The 15,407-nt window shown below is 37.4% G+C and overlaps 2 protein-coding genes across 2 annotated transcripts in view; one reads left to right on the forward strand and one right to left on the reverse strand.

The window, feature by feature from the left end:
• Positions 1-5,480, forward strand: LOC135800251 (uncharacterized). Its single transcript, XM_065313421.1, has 3 exons — positions 1-303; positions 3,700-3,869; positions 5,170-5,480. Exons 1-3 carry the CDS (start codon positions 75-77, stop codon positions 5,362-5,364), a joined length of 594 nt encoding a protein of 197 aa, XP_065169493.1. The 5' UTR covers positions 1-74; the 3' UTR covers positions 5,365-5,480.
• The window catches only part of LOC135800250 (Krueppel-like factor 9), a 68,509-nt gene continuing 58,515 nt past the window's right edge, over positions 5,414-15,407 (reverse strand). Inside the window, exons 2-3 of the mRNA XM_065313420.1 lie at positions 14,527-14,677; positions 5,414-10,638 (exon numbers count right to left, since the gene is read on the reverse strand). Coding sequence (XP_065169492.1) covers positions 10,503-10,638; positions 14,527-14,677 — 287 coding nt within the window. The 3' untranslated portion in view covers positions 5,414-10,502. The remainder of the gene's footprint in view (positions 10,639-14,526; positions 14,678-15,407) is intronic.

Genomic DNA, 15,407 nt, shown 5'->3' on the forward strand with positions numbered 1-15,407 from the left:
ATTACCTGTCCATTGCGTTTTGGCTTTATTTTTGCTTCAAATAGTCGCCGAATCAAACGTCAAATAATTAAATTATGAGCCACTCTGCAGAATTACTGAATTGTGATAAACTTCACTTACCACCTTCCACAAAACATCAACTACAAAATGAAATAATTCCTGGAAAATGCAAGATGCAGAGTTTTAAATGTGACAAGCGCGACTGGCTTCTCCGTGATGGAGAAGAGAAGAATTTACACACTGAAAGAGTCTCGACCATGAAACGTAGTTTTGGTTATCCACAACCAGAGAAAATTGTCAAAGGTATGTAAGATTTCTTGCGATAAAACCTTTACAATTTAAAGTCATCTTAATATCCACATTCATTGATCTAAAGCTGTTTTTATTTTACGAGTCCTCGCACAGAAAGCAACATAAATTTGCAATAAAAAGTAAAATACTCCAAATAGTCAAAATAAAACGCTACCCCTATTCAACCCAAGCTAGATTGTGCCGTGCTGAAACATAGTAAAACCAGCTCTGAATTCAATGATTTCACAGCATAACGCCGACATCAAGCAAAATTGAAACATTGCGCTGAATATTCACACACAAAATGTGAGGAATGCTGCGTCGGTACATTTTTTATTTCTCCCCTTGCTCCTGCAAATCTCTAAATTCGCATAGGGGGGCGGGTGCTTCGAGCAGAAAAACGAACTTTATTTCAGTAATTTACTTTTAAAGTGGAATTCCGTGTCCTGTTGAGTTCGTGCTGTCCGAGGGGCGTTGAAGAAAGGCGCGAGGCAAGTGAAAAATGAAGGAAAGACGACTGACTGAGATGGCAAAAAATAAAACGATTGAATGACGGTTGATGGCTTAAGAAGCGTTTTGCTAACAACGTTAATGTCACAATCGGGATTACGAACAAATCTGCTAAATCCGCATAAATCTGGAAGTTTCCATTAAATACAGAGTAGGTTTCAAACTGTCAGTTTTCAACATTTCAAAAATTGACGTTCAACAATTAAGAAATAATTACACATTTAGGGAAACAAAGTATAACATTTATTTATAGATATGTTTTACAAGCGTGTACACTTTTCTAGTTTTCGAAGTACAATAGAATGCATAATGAAACAATAACCCTTTTGTTTCGTTGCCGGTGTTGCCTGCACGCGACTCGTAAATATTTCAATCGCATATTGATTACAATAGATTATTTGTACGGCAATCGAGTTGGGTTTTTATGGTCGATTAAGTGCGCCGCCCGTCATCCCCGCCGTCCTTCCAATTCCCACTCCTGACCGCTTTTGACGATCAGACTACGAAACGAATCGAGTCCCAAGCCTCGCGTTCAAACTCCCCGGCTCACGTCCGTTCGTGGACGATAAATATTTAAATAAAAATGTCCCGGGCCTCGCCAGCAATGCAAGAGCGCACCCTGGGGGTTTCGACTCCACCTCGATACTGAAAAACATGGAAACTCTACCAACTCGCATTCCAATCAATTTATTGTTTGTTTGCACTGCATGGAGAATTTTTATTGTTGGAAAAGTTGTGTGCAAAAACTAAACGTTCCGAACCATTACACACCTAAATCAAAAGTATTGGCTTGGGCGCGTGAGGGGTATTGAAAGTGAAGGGACAAAGGGAAAATGAATCCAAGCCCTAAAACTCGTGGGTCGATCTTCACGCAACATTGTGCACAACAAATATAGATGCGGCGTGTTTACTAACCGAAAAGTGTTTTGTTGTACTGCAAACGTGGGACGGCTTTACGCCTCTCTTCATTTTCTAATTATCAGCGACTTTAATCATCCGGGCTGTCGGACGCGCTAAACGCTTGAGGTCTGCTTCCTTCGATCATCGATCGCTTGCCGCTCAAGACCTTTAATAAAGTAATATTATATTATAGAACGTGTTACACTTTAAATACTACTCAACTTAATTACAAAACTTATTTTTTACTGTTAAATGGATAATTTATTATAAAATAAAGCAAAAGTACGCATGGTATGGATGGATAGTGATGGTGACTTTATGAGAGCGCAAAATATTATTAATTGCATGTTGTCAGAAGCACGTACCTCGGTTCAGAGCGGACGTTGGGCGGCCGTGCACGCAATCGATCGTTAATTTATATTAATTACCGTGCAAGCGAGCCAGCGTTTTAAAATTTTACAACAGTTGCGCTCGTGCTTTTCCGCGGCGCATACGTTACCAGACCGGAAGCGCGTCGGAGAGAACACCGACGCAAAACGAGCGCCGGGAGGCGGCGATACGCTGCGGCGTTTTCCGCTCGCAATCGCGGCAAACACGGAATTTCCACAATTTCCACCCTGGTCGCATGAAACCTCTCGACTCGCACGGTTTTATCACATTTTATTTTATTTAACATCGGTATCGATTTTCAATTAAGAGCGGTTCTTCATTTTTTTCTTGTTTCCGTTGTATGACAAGCGTGACAAAAATGGTGGAGGAAGAGATCATACTATGGCACTAGGAATTTTCTAAAAACAAAGTTTGTTTATTTTTAGGTTGTATTTTAAATAAACGTGTACAAAAATTTAAATACTGACGAGAAGCTACGAAATAAAATATCATGCTGAGTATTAATACCAGAATTTTATGAATTGAATAAAATAAAGTATTGCGAGAAAGCTTGAACAGGATAAATTCGTGTTGAAGGTATAAGAAAATAAATTTTACGTTTAGGATTTATGCGTGTTCTTCCTGATCGAAAATAATTGATCTGTAGAAAAAATTCAGGTCACATCGAAAGTGGGAAATGAAAATGAGTTCCGGTTGAGAAAGAGTGCGCGCGCGCTCGTTTGCACGTTTGGATATTTGCGTATTTTTTCTTTCTAGCCGGCATGTCTTTGTGATTTCCGCGCCATCCGCATTCCAATTTCCCCCAGGTTTGTCGCTGCATAATAAGACGAGTCCTCCTTCGGTGCTCTAATAGAAAACGCCGGTTTTGTCTCATCTTCGGAGCGGCAAGAAAAGAGCAGCGGCGGAACGGATTGCGAAAGAGCAAAAATCTTGGAGGCGGTTATTTCCTGGATGTTTAGCGATGTCATTTCGTCATGCTGTGCGGTTCCTGTAAAATCCAGCGCAAACAAACTTAAGTAAACTCGAGCAAACTCAGGACGTCGAAAAAAAAACGTAAATAAAATGATAAACTAGCTGGCAAAAAACCTAAAGCTGCTTAACACACTTAAAAAATTTATAACACTTCTTAGCATTATAAAGTTTGAGAATAAGATCTAGGTTAGGAAATTTAATATTATACAGTACCTGGTTTGTAAATAAAAGTTGTTTCTGTGTTGTTTCATTGATTGCCTTCATCAGAAAGTCAATAAAGTGCAGGTATCGTAAACTAAATAGTTATAAAGTAAGTTTCTCTGCGCTCACTTCAATGCAAACATATTTTCCAAGCCACTTTCATTCCTCTTACCTTACTTTGTTTCATTACCTAGATTCAGTTGCAGTATTTGATATTTACTTGAACTTAGTTTGGTTGTGATTTTATTCGAAGCTTTTTGACTCTTTTACTACTTCCGGCATAAAAAATAAAATCGATAAGTTATGAAAGAATAAAACTGGATTTATGTGAGTGCAATTTATGTCCGTCTTGGACCTAACGCCAAAAATGCGCGAAGATATGATGGGAGAACGAATGGTCACAAGGGAGAGAAAATAATCGCGTTTTATTTGCAGGCAGGCGCGCAGAGCTCCTGCTCGAGAAGATGCGACGCGAGGCCGAGGCCGAGGCGAGCGCCGAGTGCACCCCACAACCCAAGATCGAGAAGTACATCACCACCTACGACGACACCTACTGCCCCTCGGATCCTAATTTTGAAGCAAATCCACCGCCGCGGGCTCGGGAAGTAAGCTGATTTCCTTATTCTTATAAAACACAAATCTTTGTTATATTGCAAGCTAACAATGCGTTACGATGGATTTGTTTGTTTGTGACTGTTCCAAAAACAGATTCATCTAGAATTATACAGTCACAGAAAACAAACATATCGATTAAACACACAACGACTACATTTTATCAGCGTTGATCGGCATTTATTGTTTATTTCGTTGCCGTGTGCGCTCATCTGCTCATCTAAGCGACGCTAATAATAAATATTCGCCCCGCGGCCAGATTTAAACGCGACTTGGAATTGTTTGGCGCTTGGGTCGTTCGTGATTGCGACGACATTGTTAAATTTTTAATGGAATTCCCAAGTAGATCTAATTTTATATTATGCCGCCTACGAGTTTTGCCTGGCTTGCTATAGTCTATACCTACTCGCAATAATGTTTTATGTGCCCAGCGTCGCTTTTCCCATTCGGCAACATCAAAATTATATTGCGCAATCAAACTTTAATCGAATTAATGCATTCGCCATGCTTGACGATACTTACCACTTTTCGCTCAAAGTAGAGAACAACCTAAACTAGTGAATAGAAGGACTAATATACTGAGTACAACAAAATATATTCTGATATTTTAGTCTTCTTATACTCGAAAGTTCTATACTAGTGACTTTTGTTAACTTTTAGACAATAGTTTCGTTGTTTTCGTTTTTTTTTTACTTTTCATCATATCTAGAACAAAAATAGCCCCCAGATAATCATTCCTACAGTCGATGCATTTGAACAGCAAAATGCACTAAGTGTTGCCTACTTGTTTAAAATAACTTTTGAGCATATCTGCAGCTAAATTATTTTTTTCTTTTTTTACAAATGGTATACATTTCGCTATCGGAATAAAAATAAAATGCCTAAAATTAGCAGGTATCATTAATATGTTTCTCGGTCTGAAGGTCCTTGTGGAGGTGATGTAGGTTATGTTGCCACGACGACGAACGCGCACCTATGCGGCGGCACTAATGCTCTTTCCGATAACGATAACAACCCCGGCCATCTTTCCGTAAATAGTTAATGCCGCGCACCGGAGAACGATTTTCATCTCCGGCAAGTGGCGTATCTTATATTTCTAATCTAATAAGCGTTCACCCGTGAATCGTGATCACGCGTACGCCAGTCTGTCAATCAATATCAACTTCGTTTCGCTGCTGATATGAAACACAAGATGGCGGAATGCCATAACGAAACACATCTAAAAATAATCACTAAAACTACAAAAAATACGATATAAATAAGAAAATATTGCCCAGATTGAAATGATTCTAGTTGTATGAAAAATATCCGCTCTATGATAATCCAGCGAAGACTTATTGGAAGCAGCAGCATGAACGACACGTATCCGAACGCCCGCCAATTGGAGGCACCATGGTGACAGTGAACTTTAACAACCCCTTCAAGAAAAACTCACGCTTCAGTACTCCCTTGGAGGATCTCGTCGATGGTGGCCAAATTGATCGTTAACTGCTGCAAAAGTTTGCAAATATAATACAAATAACTATGCCAAAGTACATCGTTTATATTGTATTTTATTCATCATCATATTCATTATATACTTAAAATATTTGTATAATGTACAACTGCTTTATAATTTGTACCACACGTATATTTAATTTTTTTGGTTTAGTACGCTACCCCATAACGCATCAATATATTTTCATTAATATTCAAGTTTCATAGTGTTTGCCTGCCCACACATTGGGCATCAACTGATAATTACCCTAATCATCGGCCGATTTAATGATTCCATTGAAATCACCTTCCGCCCTATTTGCATTCGCTGCGATGGCTTTAATTAATATCGTTCATTTATTTATTCCGCAACTGATTTCTGCCGGATGAGTGTGCCCACACTCGTACGGTGGCCGAACGCAGAAATCATCCCCTAACGCTCGCACTCATATTCCGTTGTGATAATCATCTCATCGCAGTGACGTAAATACGGTAAACACATGCGTGCGTATTGGATTTTGCCCAGGACGTGGAATTAGGTTTCCATTAAACTTAAAATTAACTGAGCAAATGTGTAATCCATCATGGTTAAGCATTCAAACATCGAAATCGTGCTCGGAAAGTTTATCCAGATTTAGTTTTAGAATTTTGTTGATGTTGGCGCTTTCGTTTTATCTACGCAATAATTTTCGCTGTGTTTTGATTACCGTTTGGTTAGAATCCATCATCATTGTATATATTTCAGAGTTTTTAGTTACATATATATATATTTGCAATATATATATTTGATTAAATATTATACATGTCCAACAATCTATAAATATATCTTAATTTTCGTACCGATTTCATGTGTTTGTTTGTTTTGTTATCTTTGTCGCAATTTTCACCGATTTGTCATCTTAAATAATTATGTACATTACAACAATAGTATTAATTGATAATTTGACAGCTTATATACATTGATAAATTAACAAAATCAATAATTAAACCAATACAATTATTATTAAATATAATCCATATAGTTAGACGAGTGTTTAGTTCCTTAATTTTCACGTTCTGCTGTTTTTTGAGTTTTTCAACATGGTTTACATGGTGTGTGAGTTACACCTAGAGCCATTTCTCATGCATGAATTCACTGAAAGTATATTTAACGTGTTCTGGTAATATTTAGTCATAGTGTTAATAATTGATCGTACGTTAAGTTATCATCAAAGTTTAAACACTACACACATTTAGTTTTAATTATATGTCTAAGTGTCCCGCAAATGTTGGTTTCGATTTTTTTGTTAATTCCAATTAATTTGATTGATTATTTATTCTTTCATTAGTCTCAGTCCATCGCAGATCGCAGTAGCAGTAATCTCATTATTTTATTTTATTTTTCTCTTTGAATATTTACTAAAAGCTATTTATTGAAAGAATGAAATACAAACGTAAACAATGAGAAAACAAAATGTTTGGACGTAATTGTTTGTTTTGTTGCATTTCTTCTACTATCTTGGACGTAATTCATTTATTATAAATAACGCAAGTCCTTCTCTACATAAAAATACGTTTCATATGATAATTTGATTTGTTTCGAAATCCGTCGGTAAAGCAAAATCAGTAGACTGGATCGCACTGAATATACAAAAATATCATCCCCGGCGGAAACTATAGAAAACACCCTGCGCCCGAACCAAGCAGGTTTTCGGCCGAATCGCTCATGCATCGATCATATCAATACCCTTCGTATAATTATCGAGCAATCAGTAGAATGGCGATCACCACTATTCATCGCCTTCATCGACTTTGAGAAAGCATTCGACAGCCTGAACCACGACGCTTTATGGAGGATCCTTAAGTCGCGAGGTGTACCAACAAAGATAATAAGCATCCTGCAAGAACTCTACACTGATGCAAACTGCAGTGTGTTACACAACGGTGAAAAAGCGAAAGTTTTACGATACACAGAGGAGTAAAACAAGGATGTGTCATATCCCCATTACTATTTAACATCGCCTTAGACTACATACTAGCAAAGGTAGACCAGAACAGGGATGGGTTGCGCTGGACACTAACCTCGCACCTCAGCGACCTGGATTACGCCGACGACATCTGCCTGATGTCACATACGTTCGAAGGCGTGAGCCGACAGCTAACAACATTAGCAAGGGAGGCAAGTAAAATTGGCCTAAGAATAAATATTGCCAAAACAAAAGAAATGCGTATAAATACAAACAACACCTTAAAACTCCAAATAGATAATACGGAAATAGAAGAGGTCAAGGAATTCCTATATCTAGGAAGTATAATTGACATAAAAGGGGGGACCGACGCAGATATAAACAACAGAATAAAGAAAGCCCAGCAATCCTTCAGAATGCTGAGCACAGTATGGAAGTCAAGCGTCTATACACTAAGAACAAAACTGCGCATATTCCGCACAAATGTAAAATCCACCCTTTTATATGGATGCGAAACATGGAGGTCAACGAGCTCAAGCACACACAAACTCCAAACCTTCATAAACAAGTGCTTGAGAATGATCTTGCGCATATTCTGGCCAATGACAATCTCCAACGATGAGTTGCACCGTCGATGTGATGAAACTCCCATTATAAATCAAATACGCAAGAGAAAATGGGGGTGGATTGGGCACATCTTGAGAAGAGACGCCGGAGATATCGCCAGAAATGCGCTAGAATGGAACCCACAGGGGAAGAGAAGGGTTGGTAGACCGGCCAATACCTGGCGAAGATCCACAATAGAGGAGCTCCGAAACCAAAATATGGGCTGGAACGAAGCAAAGGCGGTTGCCCGAAACAGAGTCCGTTGGAGGGCGCTTAGTGAGGCTCTATGCTCCACATAGGAGCCAAGAACATTATATATATATATATATCATCCCCGACAATTATGTCAATATTTGTCGTGTTCGTTTCGGTCGCCGTGCTTTCGGTTGAATACTCAATTTCCGCCATTCATTCATATTTACACTATATACACGCTTATTCTTCGTAATTCATTAAATTTCTTTAAAATATTTAATACATTGTTACATTCAATTGTTGAAACATCCAAGTTTGATATCAGTATAGATTATAATATAATGTCACAAACATTTCAAACATACGCATGCGTATATATATTCATAATATTTGTAAAGGGATTAGGTACAGTAAGCGTTCGTTTATTAGAGTTATAAAAATATTCTAATTCCTTCCGAGTGCATTTTTTCCACAAATTTTTGTTTCAACTACGAATTGGTCAAGATTGTGCAGTTGCATCTAATGTAAAAGGTGTTTAGGAAAAAGCGTATCAAATGTATCAATATTTAAATTAATCGAAATAACATTCATCGAGATTTGGATACAAAATGAACGAAAATATGTGTATGTTGGCATTTGATATGTTTCAGTAAATAAATATTTGCATTTGGATAAGCTTAGTACGTAAATTTGTGTTAAATTTTACTGGTCGTTGATTAAATCGTTTAAAAAGCGTTTGGAGATTACTCGAAGGTTAAGAAAATACATAATTGTTTCAACTAGGATCATCTAATCATTTCGTATCTTTCCATTTGAAAACTATTCTGTTCATTCTTCAGCTAATTGACTAACAAAGCGATCGTTCACTCGTTTTAAGTTAGTCGTAATTCGAAAGGATTTTGGTTGCTTGGTTGCCATCGATATATTGTCAATCTCTTATGAAGTAAGTTTTATCTTTAAATATTATCTATTGTATCATTTGAATCAATTATAGTTAGTTACTTACGAATTTCTATTGTTTCGTATAATAGTTCTATTTTTAACTTTCTGAATAAAATTTGTGTTTTTGCTGTGTAAGATTTGAGTTTCTGAAGTAATATTTTAGTCCTTGTTGTGAGAGAGGAATTTTCATTATTCGTGCGTTTCAAGTGGCCGGCGATTAGTTAAATAGCTTTTCTTGGTAGTTTCTTTGTAGTTAACGCGCGACACAATGTCGCCTGCGCCATCGAGAGTCATTAGCGTTTTAATTACGTTCAGCTCGTTAATATGTTCACGACTATAATGGTCGCACTGAAATTGCCTCTATTTCATTGCGTCACTAAGAACTTAAAAAACCTTAACTGTCCTTTTAAAATATATTTTATTTTGGTTCTAATTTAGCTTTTCATATTTATTTTTTTCTTCCGCAGTTCGTAATTCCTGTTTTAATGTCGCTTGAAAAAAAACAATAGTAAAACTAGATAACTTGAATAAAATTTTAAAGTTCTGTGAAGTTTTCAAACTTTTAACGCTGTTTCGAACTTAAAACTTTAACTCTCCACACATTTCAGCGTTAGTTTGTTTAACACTTCACTCTGATAATAATAATTAATGTTTTTGTGGTCTAATTCTTGCGTTGTGCTCCAAAAAAGTTCATTTTTAGTTACGTTTTAGTCTCATTTTTTTAATCTTACGCATTTCATGTGATGTAAGTTGTAATTAAGCCAGAAGGAAATTACCAACATCAGCCTGGCCAAGAGCGCAAACACGCTAATTAATTACAATTAATGTTAATTAAGTTTTCTTAACTCAAGCAAGCATCAAACAAAAACTAAGCAGCGTAGTAAATGTGTTAAAACTTCAGTGTATGCTTTATGCTTCAATTAATATTTTACCGACTCAAACTCGATGAATTGTGAGAGCAGTTATCATTTAATTGATTCTGCACTCCAACAATGTAAATTTTCAAACCATTGTTCCTCTTACTGATTCGGAATGTTCGGCAACTGGTTTTAGTAACATGTATTTTTCCTATTTACACCTCGCTGTGTTTTGGCATCATATTTCATTCGTTCGTTTTTTTCTATGTCCACCAAACTCATAGAAAACTTACTTAACATCTATGATTATATACAACAATAAAATATTAGTGTAATTTAATTGTAGCCGTAGTCCCAAACAAACATATAACAAATATTATGTTTTCAACAAAGTTTGCCGCGAAATTAACACATTAATAAATTCGTGTGAATCCCCCAATTAACAAATAGTAAAACGCACCAACGCCCAACGTACCGGTGCAAATTAACAATCAACAACGAAAACAAGGCGTCGCGCGAGCGTAGGGCGCGAACGCGTTAAATGCTAAGTCGATTAGACAGATAAAACGCGCGTCGCTACGCTGGCGGCGACTGGGGGTGGCCATTACGGGCTCGGCATCGAGTCGGAGAGGACGTCCGACGGCGTGCCGTCGCTGGAGTTGATCGAGAAGGCCCGGTTGGGAGCGCGTCGTTGTCGCAGCACAGACGGGTCGAAGTTCGGATGGCGTCTCGCGTGCTTGCTGGAAAACAAATTACAATCGAGATATAATATAGACGTAGATAAAGCAGGAAGGCGGCGGGTGACACGACGGGATGTTAATTAATTGTCAACAAATCGGGATGGTAATTAATCCATGGAAACAAGATTAGGACATCGAAATAAGATATCAACATTCAAACAACACACAAAACTGTAGGCAACCAATCTATTTTCCAACTACTTCTTACTGTAAATTGCAGTGAATTAAGTTGCCTATATTAATGGAATTAAATTCCACTCAGAATTATATGACTCGATTTAACTTGATTTAGTTTGTCAACGTGATATGCACTGCATTCTGCGCACACGGATACATTACGAATATTTATTTCTTTGTTTGTTTCGTCGCTAGAAACGTCTTCCGGGTTTGCGCATTCCCTTGCCTACTGTCGCATAATTGTATTTACATTTTCCATTTTCGTTATTTTCCACGCTGGCTTGTTTATGCTCGGCGACGACCATTAAGTTAATAGAAAAAGCACGAAAAGCAATACGTCGGAAAGGTTCGCCCTAGACGGCAACAGGAAAATAATGTAAATAATGCGCGACGAGACATCAAGGCGATTTGTACTGTCGCGTAACGAGTGGATGATGGAAATGAGTTTTTCCACGCACCCTTTTCAAAACGCAAAGACTATTAATTATTACTTGGTTCAACTGATTTTCCTCTATAAATATTTTAATAGCTATCTAGTATTTATTTTTAGTTTTGCAGAAAAGCAAATTCTCTTAATAGAAAGCATTAAATAAATCATGCAAGTCTCTGCTGCTTCCTAGCTTGTTCCTTGGCTTTTTGTGTTCCGAAACTTTGTTCACCCGGGCGCCTAACCTGTTTCACCCTCAAAAGCAACAACGCCGGCAAGACATAGTAAATTAGTTGCAAAATTCTTTACGACGCCAAAATGAAAATAAGTATGACATCGAATAAATTATGCAAATTCGCAATAAACTTTACACACTTACCGCGCGACAACGGCGGGCTAAATTTAATATTAAACGTCGACTCGCGTCCGCCCCTTAAAATACGACCGACACAAAAAACGTTGTGATATAAAAATAACTTAAAAACAGTTTATTGTACTTATAATGCCCAAGCAATGCCTCATTTTAACTATTTTAAATTATATTAATGTTTTCTGAAATAGAGTGTTTATAAAAAATATCTATGAATGATTTTATTCTTATTTTTCATGTGAGTGAATATTGCTGGGAAAGTTTTGGTGAAGTTGTATTGTGCGCGTTGTGAGAGGCTGCGACACTCGTGGTTTATTGAATCTCTTATCATAATAGCGGCCGTTAGCGGTAAATGAGGTCTCATTATAATAAAATTGGAAAACATCCCTCCGTTTGGCGCGGGTAGACGCGCGACGCATCCGTCGCGTCGTTCAATTCCGCCCCCGCTATTTCATTCGCACACGGGGCGCGCAAAACCGACGCGACAGCCGGCACACATCAACCCATTTTTCCACGTCCTCACGTCTTGATATCTCTCAGCGCGCCTCGCGAACATCATGTACTCTTCGCTTTACTGCCGAACGAGGGATGCGTGAACACATTGCGCCTGGTGAACACATTCTTATTGAGATATTACACCATTCGGAAAGTATTACTGCAATTTTTCATCTTGTTTGCGGACGTATAAATAAAACTCAATGAACTAAGTGTTTGACTTCGGCTCTTATCGGCCGTGAAGTGGATGGAACTAAAGTTAGCATATCTCATAGGCCAATTAGTTCTGATTCCGGTACAGTGTTGCATAGTTGTAGAGTGGATTAAGTTTTCCTCGCATCGAATGCAAACTACTCAACAATATTGCGTTGTTATATTAAGAAGTGGTCTCAGACTCGTAAATCAAATATAATCTTATTACAAACCAACATCGGCAGCCAATTATACACGAATATTAATTATTTGGGAAAAAATGAGTGAAAAACTTGAATTCCTATATTCAACACCCTGTAGGTTATTTACTACAATATCGCTGCAAACCTAGATGACGTTTACAAGATGTAGTTCAATAGCTTCACTTGAAGAGCACGAGTAACCCGTTGAAGTCAGGTGGGAATTCGATAAATTACTTGGAAACTAAATTATACCTAAATGGAATCTATGAACTGAAACTCTGTGCATGTTCACTGCTCAACTTGATTCAGTCATGCAGAATCAAATACCGCATGAGCCAAGATACTTGCGAATTGTTTTGAAAAATGACGAAAATTTTATTGATTAATGGTGACTACAATTATTTTTTTAATCATCTCACATTGCAATTCACAATACCACAACTACTATATAAAGTTGTATTCGAATGTATGTATAATGCACAATAGTTGGCGAGTTAAAGCTGACGGTATGCAACATTCACCTCTTCAATAGAATTATGCAAATGCGCTAACGTGAAAACTATATTTGGATTAATGTCAAAATTCATTGGGATATTCGTACGCAAAAATAAAGTTAAACTAAATTTAAGCTTAAAAAAAGAAGAAAAAATGATTAGAACATAAAAGTATTGGAGGATTGTTCGCATTTCATCGCCAAGGCCAAGAAGGAATTAATTAAACGTCTCATTTTCTGAATACGTCTGCCACTCCTGCCTTGCTCATGCGCTCGAGCTGAGCTTTCCTCTCATTTTTCCGAATTTCATTCCCGTTCTCCGCCGTTCATTCACTTTTCCCTTTTCCCTTCCTGGCGCTAACATTATATTTCTATATTTCTGTTCCCCGTTTCTGCACCCCTCGCTTGTACTCATTTTCATTCTAGTGGCGTAGAAAGTGTAAGATACATATTTATGTCGTGGAATTTCCATTTCGGGCCCTTCTTTCACCCCTCGCCAATACAAGGTGATATATATTTTTTGTAAACGAATCGTATTATGCATGATCTGAGTTTTTTTTCCAGAAAGTTTTTTCACTGCGCTCGGTGTATAACATGCCGAGTAAAAACGAAGGGAAAGACGGAAGAAAAACGAAACCACTTTGTATTCTTCGGTTATGAGATCATCAAAAAGTAATATAAATATATCAGCGGCATACTAATGCGCGCGTTTTCGTTTGCCCGGCGCCTTCGCCATCGCCATAGCGGCATCGATAAGGAAATAAAGTTAAAATTAAACGAGATTATAGGCGGTAATTAAACGACCCGTCGGTGATGTCGTAAGATTACAACCCTGGACGTGTCATCGTCATAATTATACAGCGTGCTTAAATTATTAATCAAAGCATTAAAAATAAAATGCAAAAAATAATTACTCCGGAAAGTTTGATCATCAAAATGTTATAATTCCTGTAATCCGTCATTAAGAAACATGTCAAATTTGGAATTTTGCGCCAACAGATTAATTTTTAATTGAAAAATATGCAAATTGCCTGTCGGGCAACGAAGCTGGCAACATAAGCACCTACTGCACAATAAAACATTTTAATAGAATTTCGAGGCCGACACTCTGAAAGATATCCGCCGGCAATCTTCGTCACCCTCAAAACTCGCACCCACCCTTTTTATTACTTTAGGATTAAATTAATATAAAATCAATATTATAATAACTTTGCAATCAAAATAAAAAAAATAACAGAGCTCGCAATAAAAATTTTGTTTGGTTGAAAATGCGACCTGCTCAAAATTCCGACCACACCTACCATCAAACATAATTTCCTCTCGTTGTGCAAGTCTCACTGCGGACGAAAAGTTTTAATTGCGTGTAATTGTCACTGAGGAACTTTTTGCGGAAACCGGAAATAAGGAATGGAATTAATTACAATTAATCTTTATTAACACATCTGAGCGATGCTGAGAGGAAGACCGTGGTGAAGCACACAAAAAGTTGTTAGACTGAGGAAAAGTTGGCGGTAACTTTGTCGGGCCTCACCTCAGATGGTCGCTGCGCATGAACTTCTTGTTGCACACCGGGCACGCGAAGTTCTTCTCGCCGGTGTGCGTGCGTGTGTGTCGTGCCAGTTCGTCGGAGCGCGCGAATCGTTTGCCACATCCCTCCCAGCTGCACGGAAACGGTCGCTCGCCTGAAAAAAAAAGAAAAATATAAAACATCAGCTTCTAATTAAATTATTGAATATATTTATAAAATTTGCTCCGCCCACTTTACTAAATGTGTATGCGGCAGGTAATGTGGTTCCATCTACAGTGCAATTCTTTTTTTGAAAAAGCAATAAAGTTAAATTATTTTTTTTACGTTTCCGTTTTACATTTATAAAGGATTAACTTTGAGTTTTAATTAAGAAATGTTGGTACATTCTTGAGATAAGTGCGATAAATCAATTTATCAACGAATACTTTTGCTCTTTTTCATTTTAAACTTATCCTCTTAATGAGAATCGCACTCATTTAATTTATTCTCGAAGTCCGATCTATACTTTGTTAATTATTTAATTAATTAAATTAAAACGCTTTTTAAAAACAAGGTAAAAATTTGCGTCAGCACAAGGTTCTCGAATATTTGCATAGAATAAGGTTTCAGTTACATCGCGACGAGATTTTCGTTCGAAATTAATTAAATTTTAAATTGAGCGGAAACAACGCGCGGCAACGTGGCAAAGCAGAAAACTTTTCATAATGTAATAAAGACAATCTTGAATGTTACCATCTGATATTCCGTCCTCTTCAAGTTTCAGATTTAAGATTTTCTTAAGTATCAAATAAAAATTAGTTATCAATAAATCAATCTAACTTAATCTCGCATCGCTGCAACGCGCTGCAACTTGCATGTAGTGAACTAAGTGCTGCTGCTAATTA

This window comes from Atheta coriaria, unplaced genomic scaffold (assembly GCF_025399875.1).
Source record: "Atheta coriaria isolate IRGN ID8LTWV9N9 unplaced genomic scaffold, Caltech_Dcor_3.1 hic_scaffold_10_pilon, whole genome shotgun sequence".
In the NCBI taxonomy this organism is placed as follows: Eukaryota; Metazoa; Arthropoda; class Insecta; order Coleoptera; family Staphylinidae; genus Dalotia; species Dalotia coriaria.

Excerpts from the sequence above, each read along its gene's own strand:
- LOC135800251 (XM_065313421.1), top strand. The coding sequence starts at position 75 with ATGAGCCACTCTGCAGAATTACTGAATTGTGATAAACTTCACTTACCA. Across the intron at positions 304-3,699 it reads ACCAGAGAAAATTGTCAAAG|GCAGGCGCGCAGAGCTCCTG; the intron begins GTATGTAAGATT and ends TTTTATTTGCAG. Across the intron at positions 3,870-5,169 it reads CACCGCCGCGGGCTCGGGAA|TTGTATGAAAAATATCCGCT; the intron begins GTAAGCTGATTT and ends AAATGATTCTAG.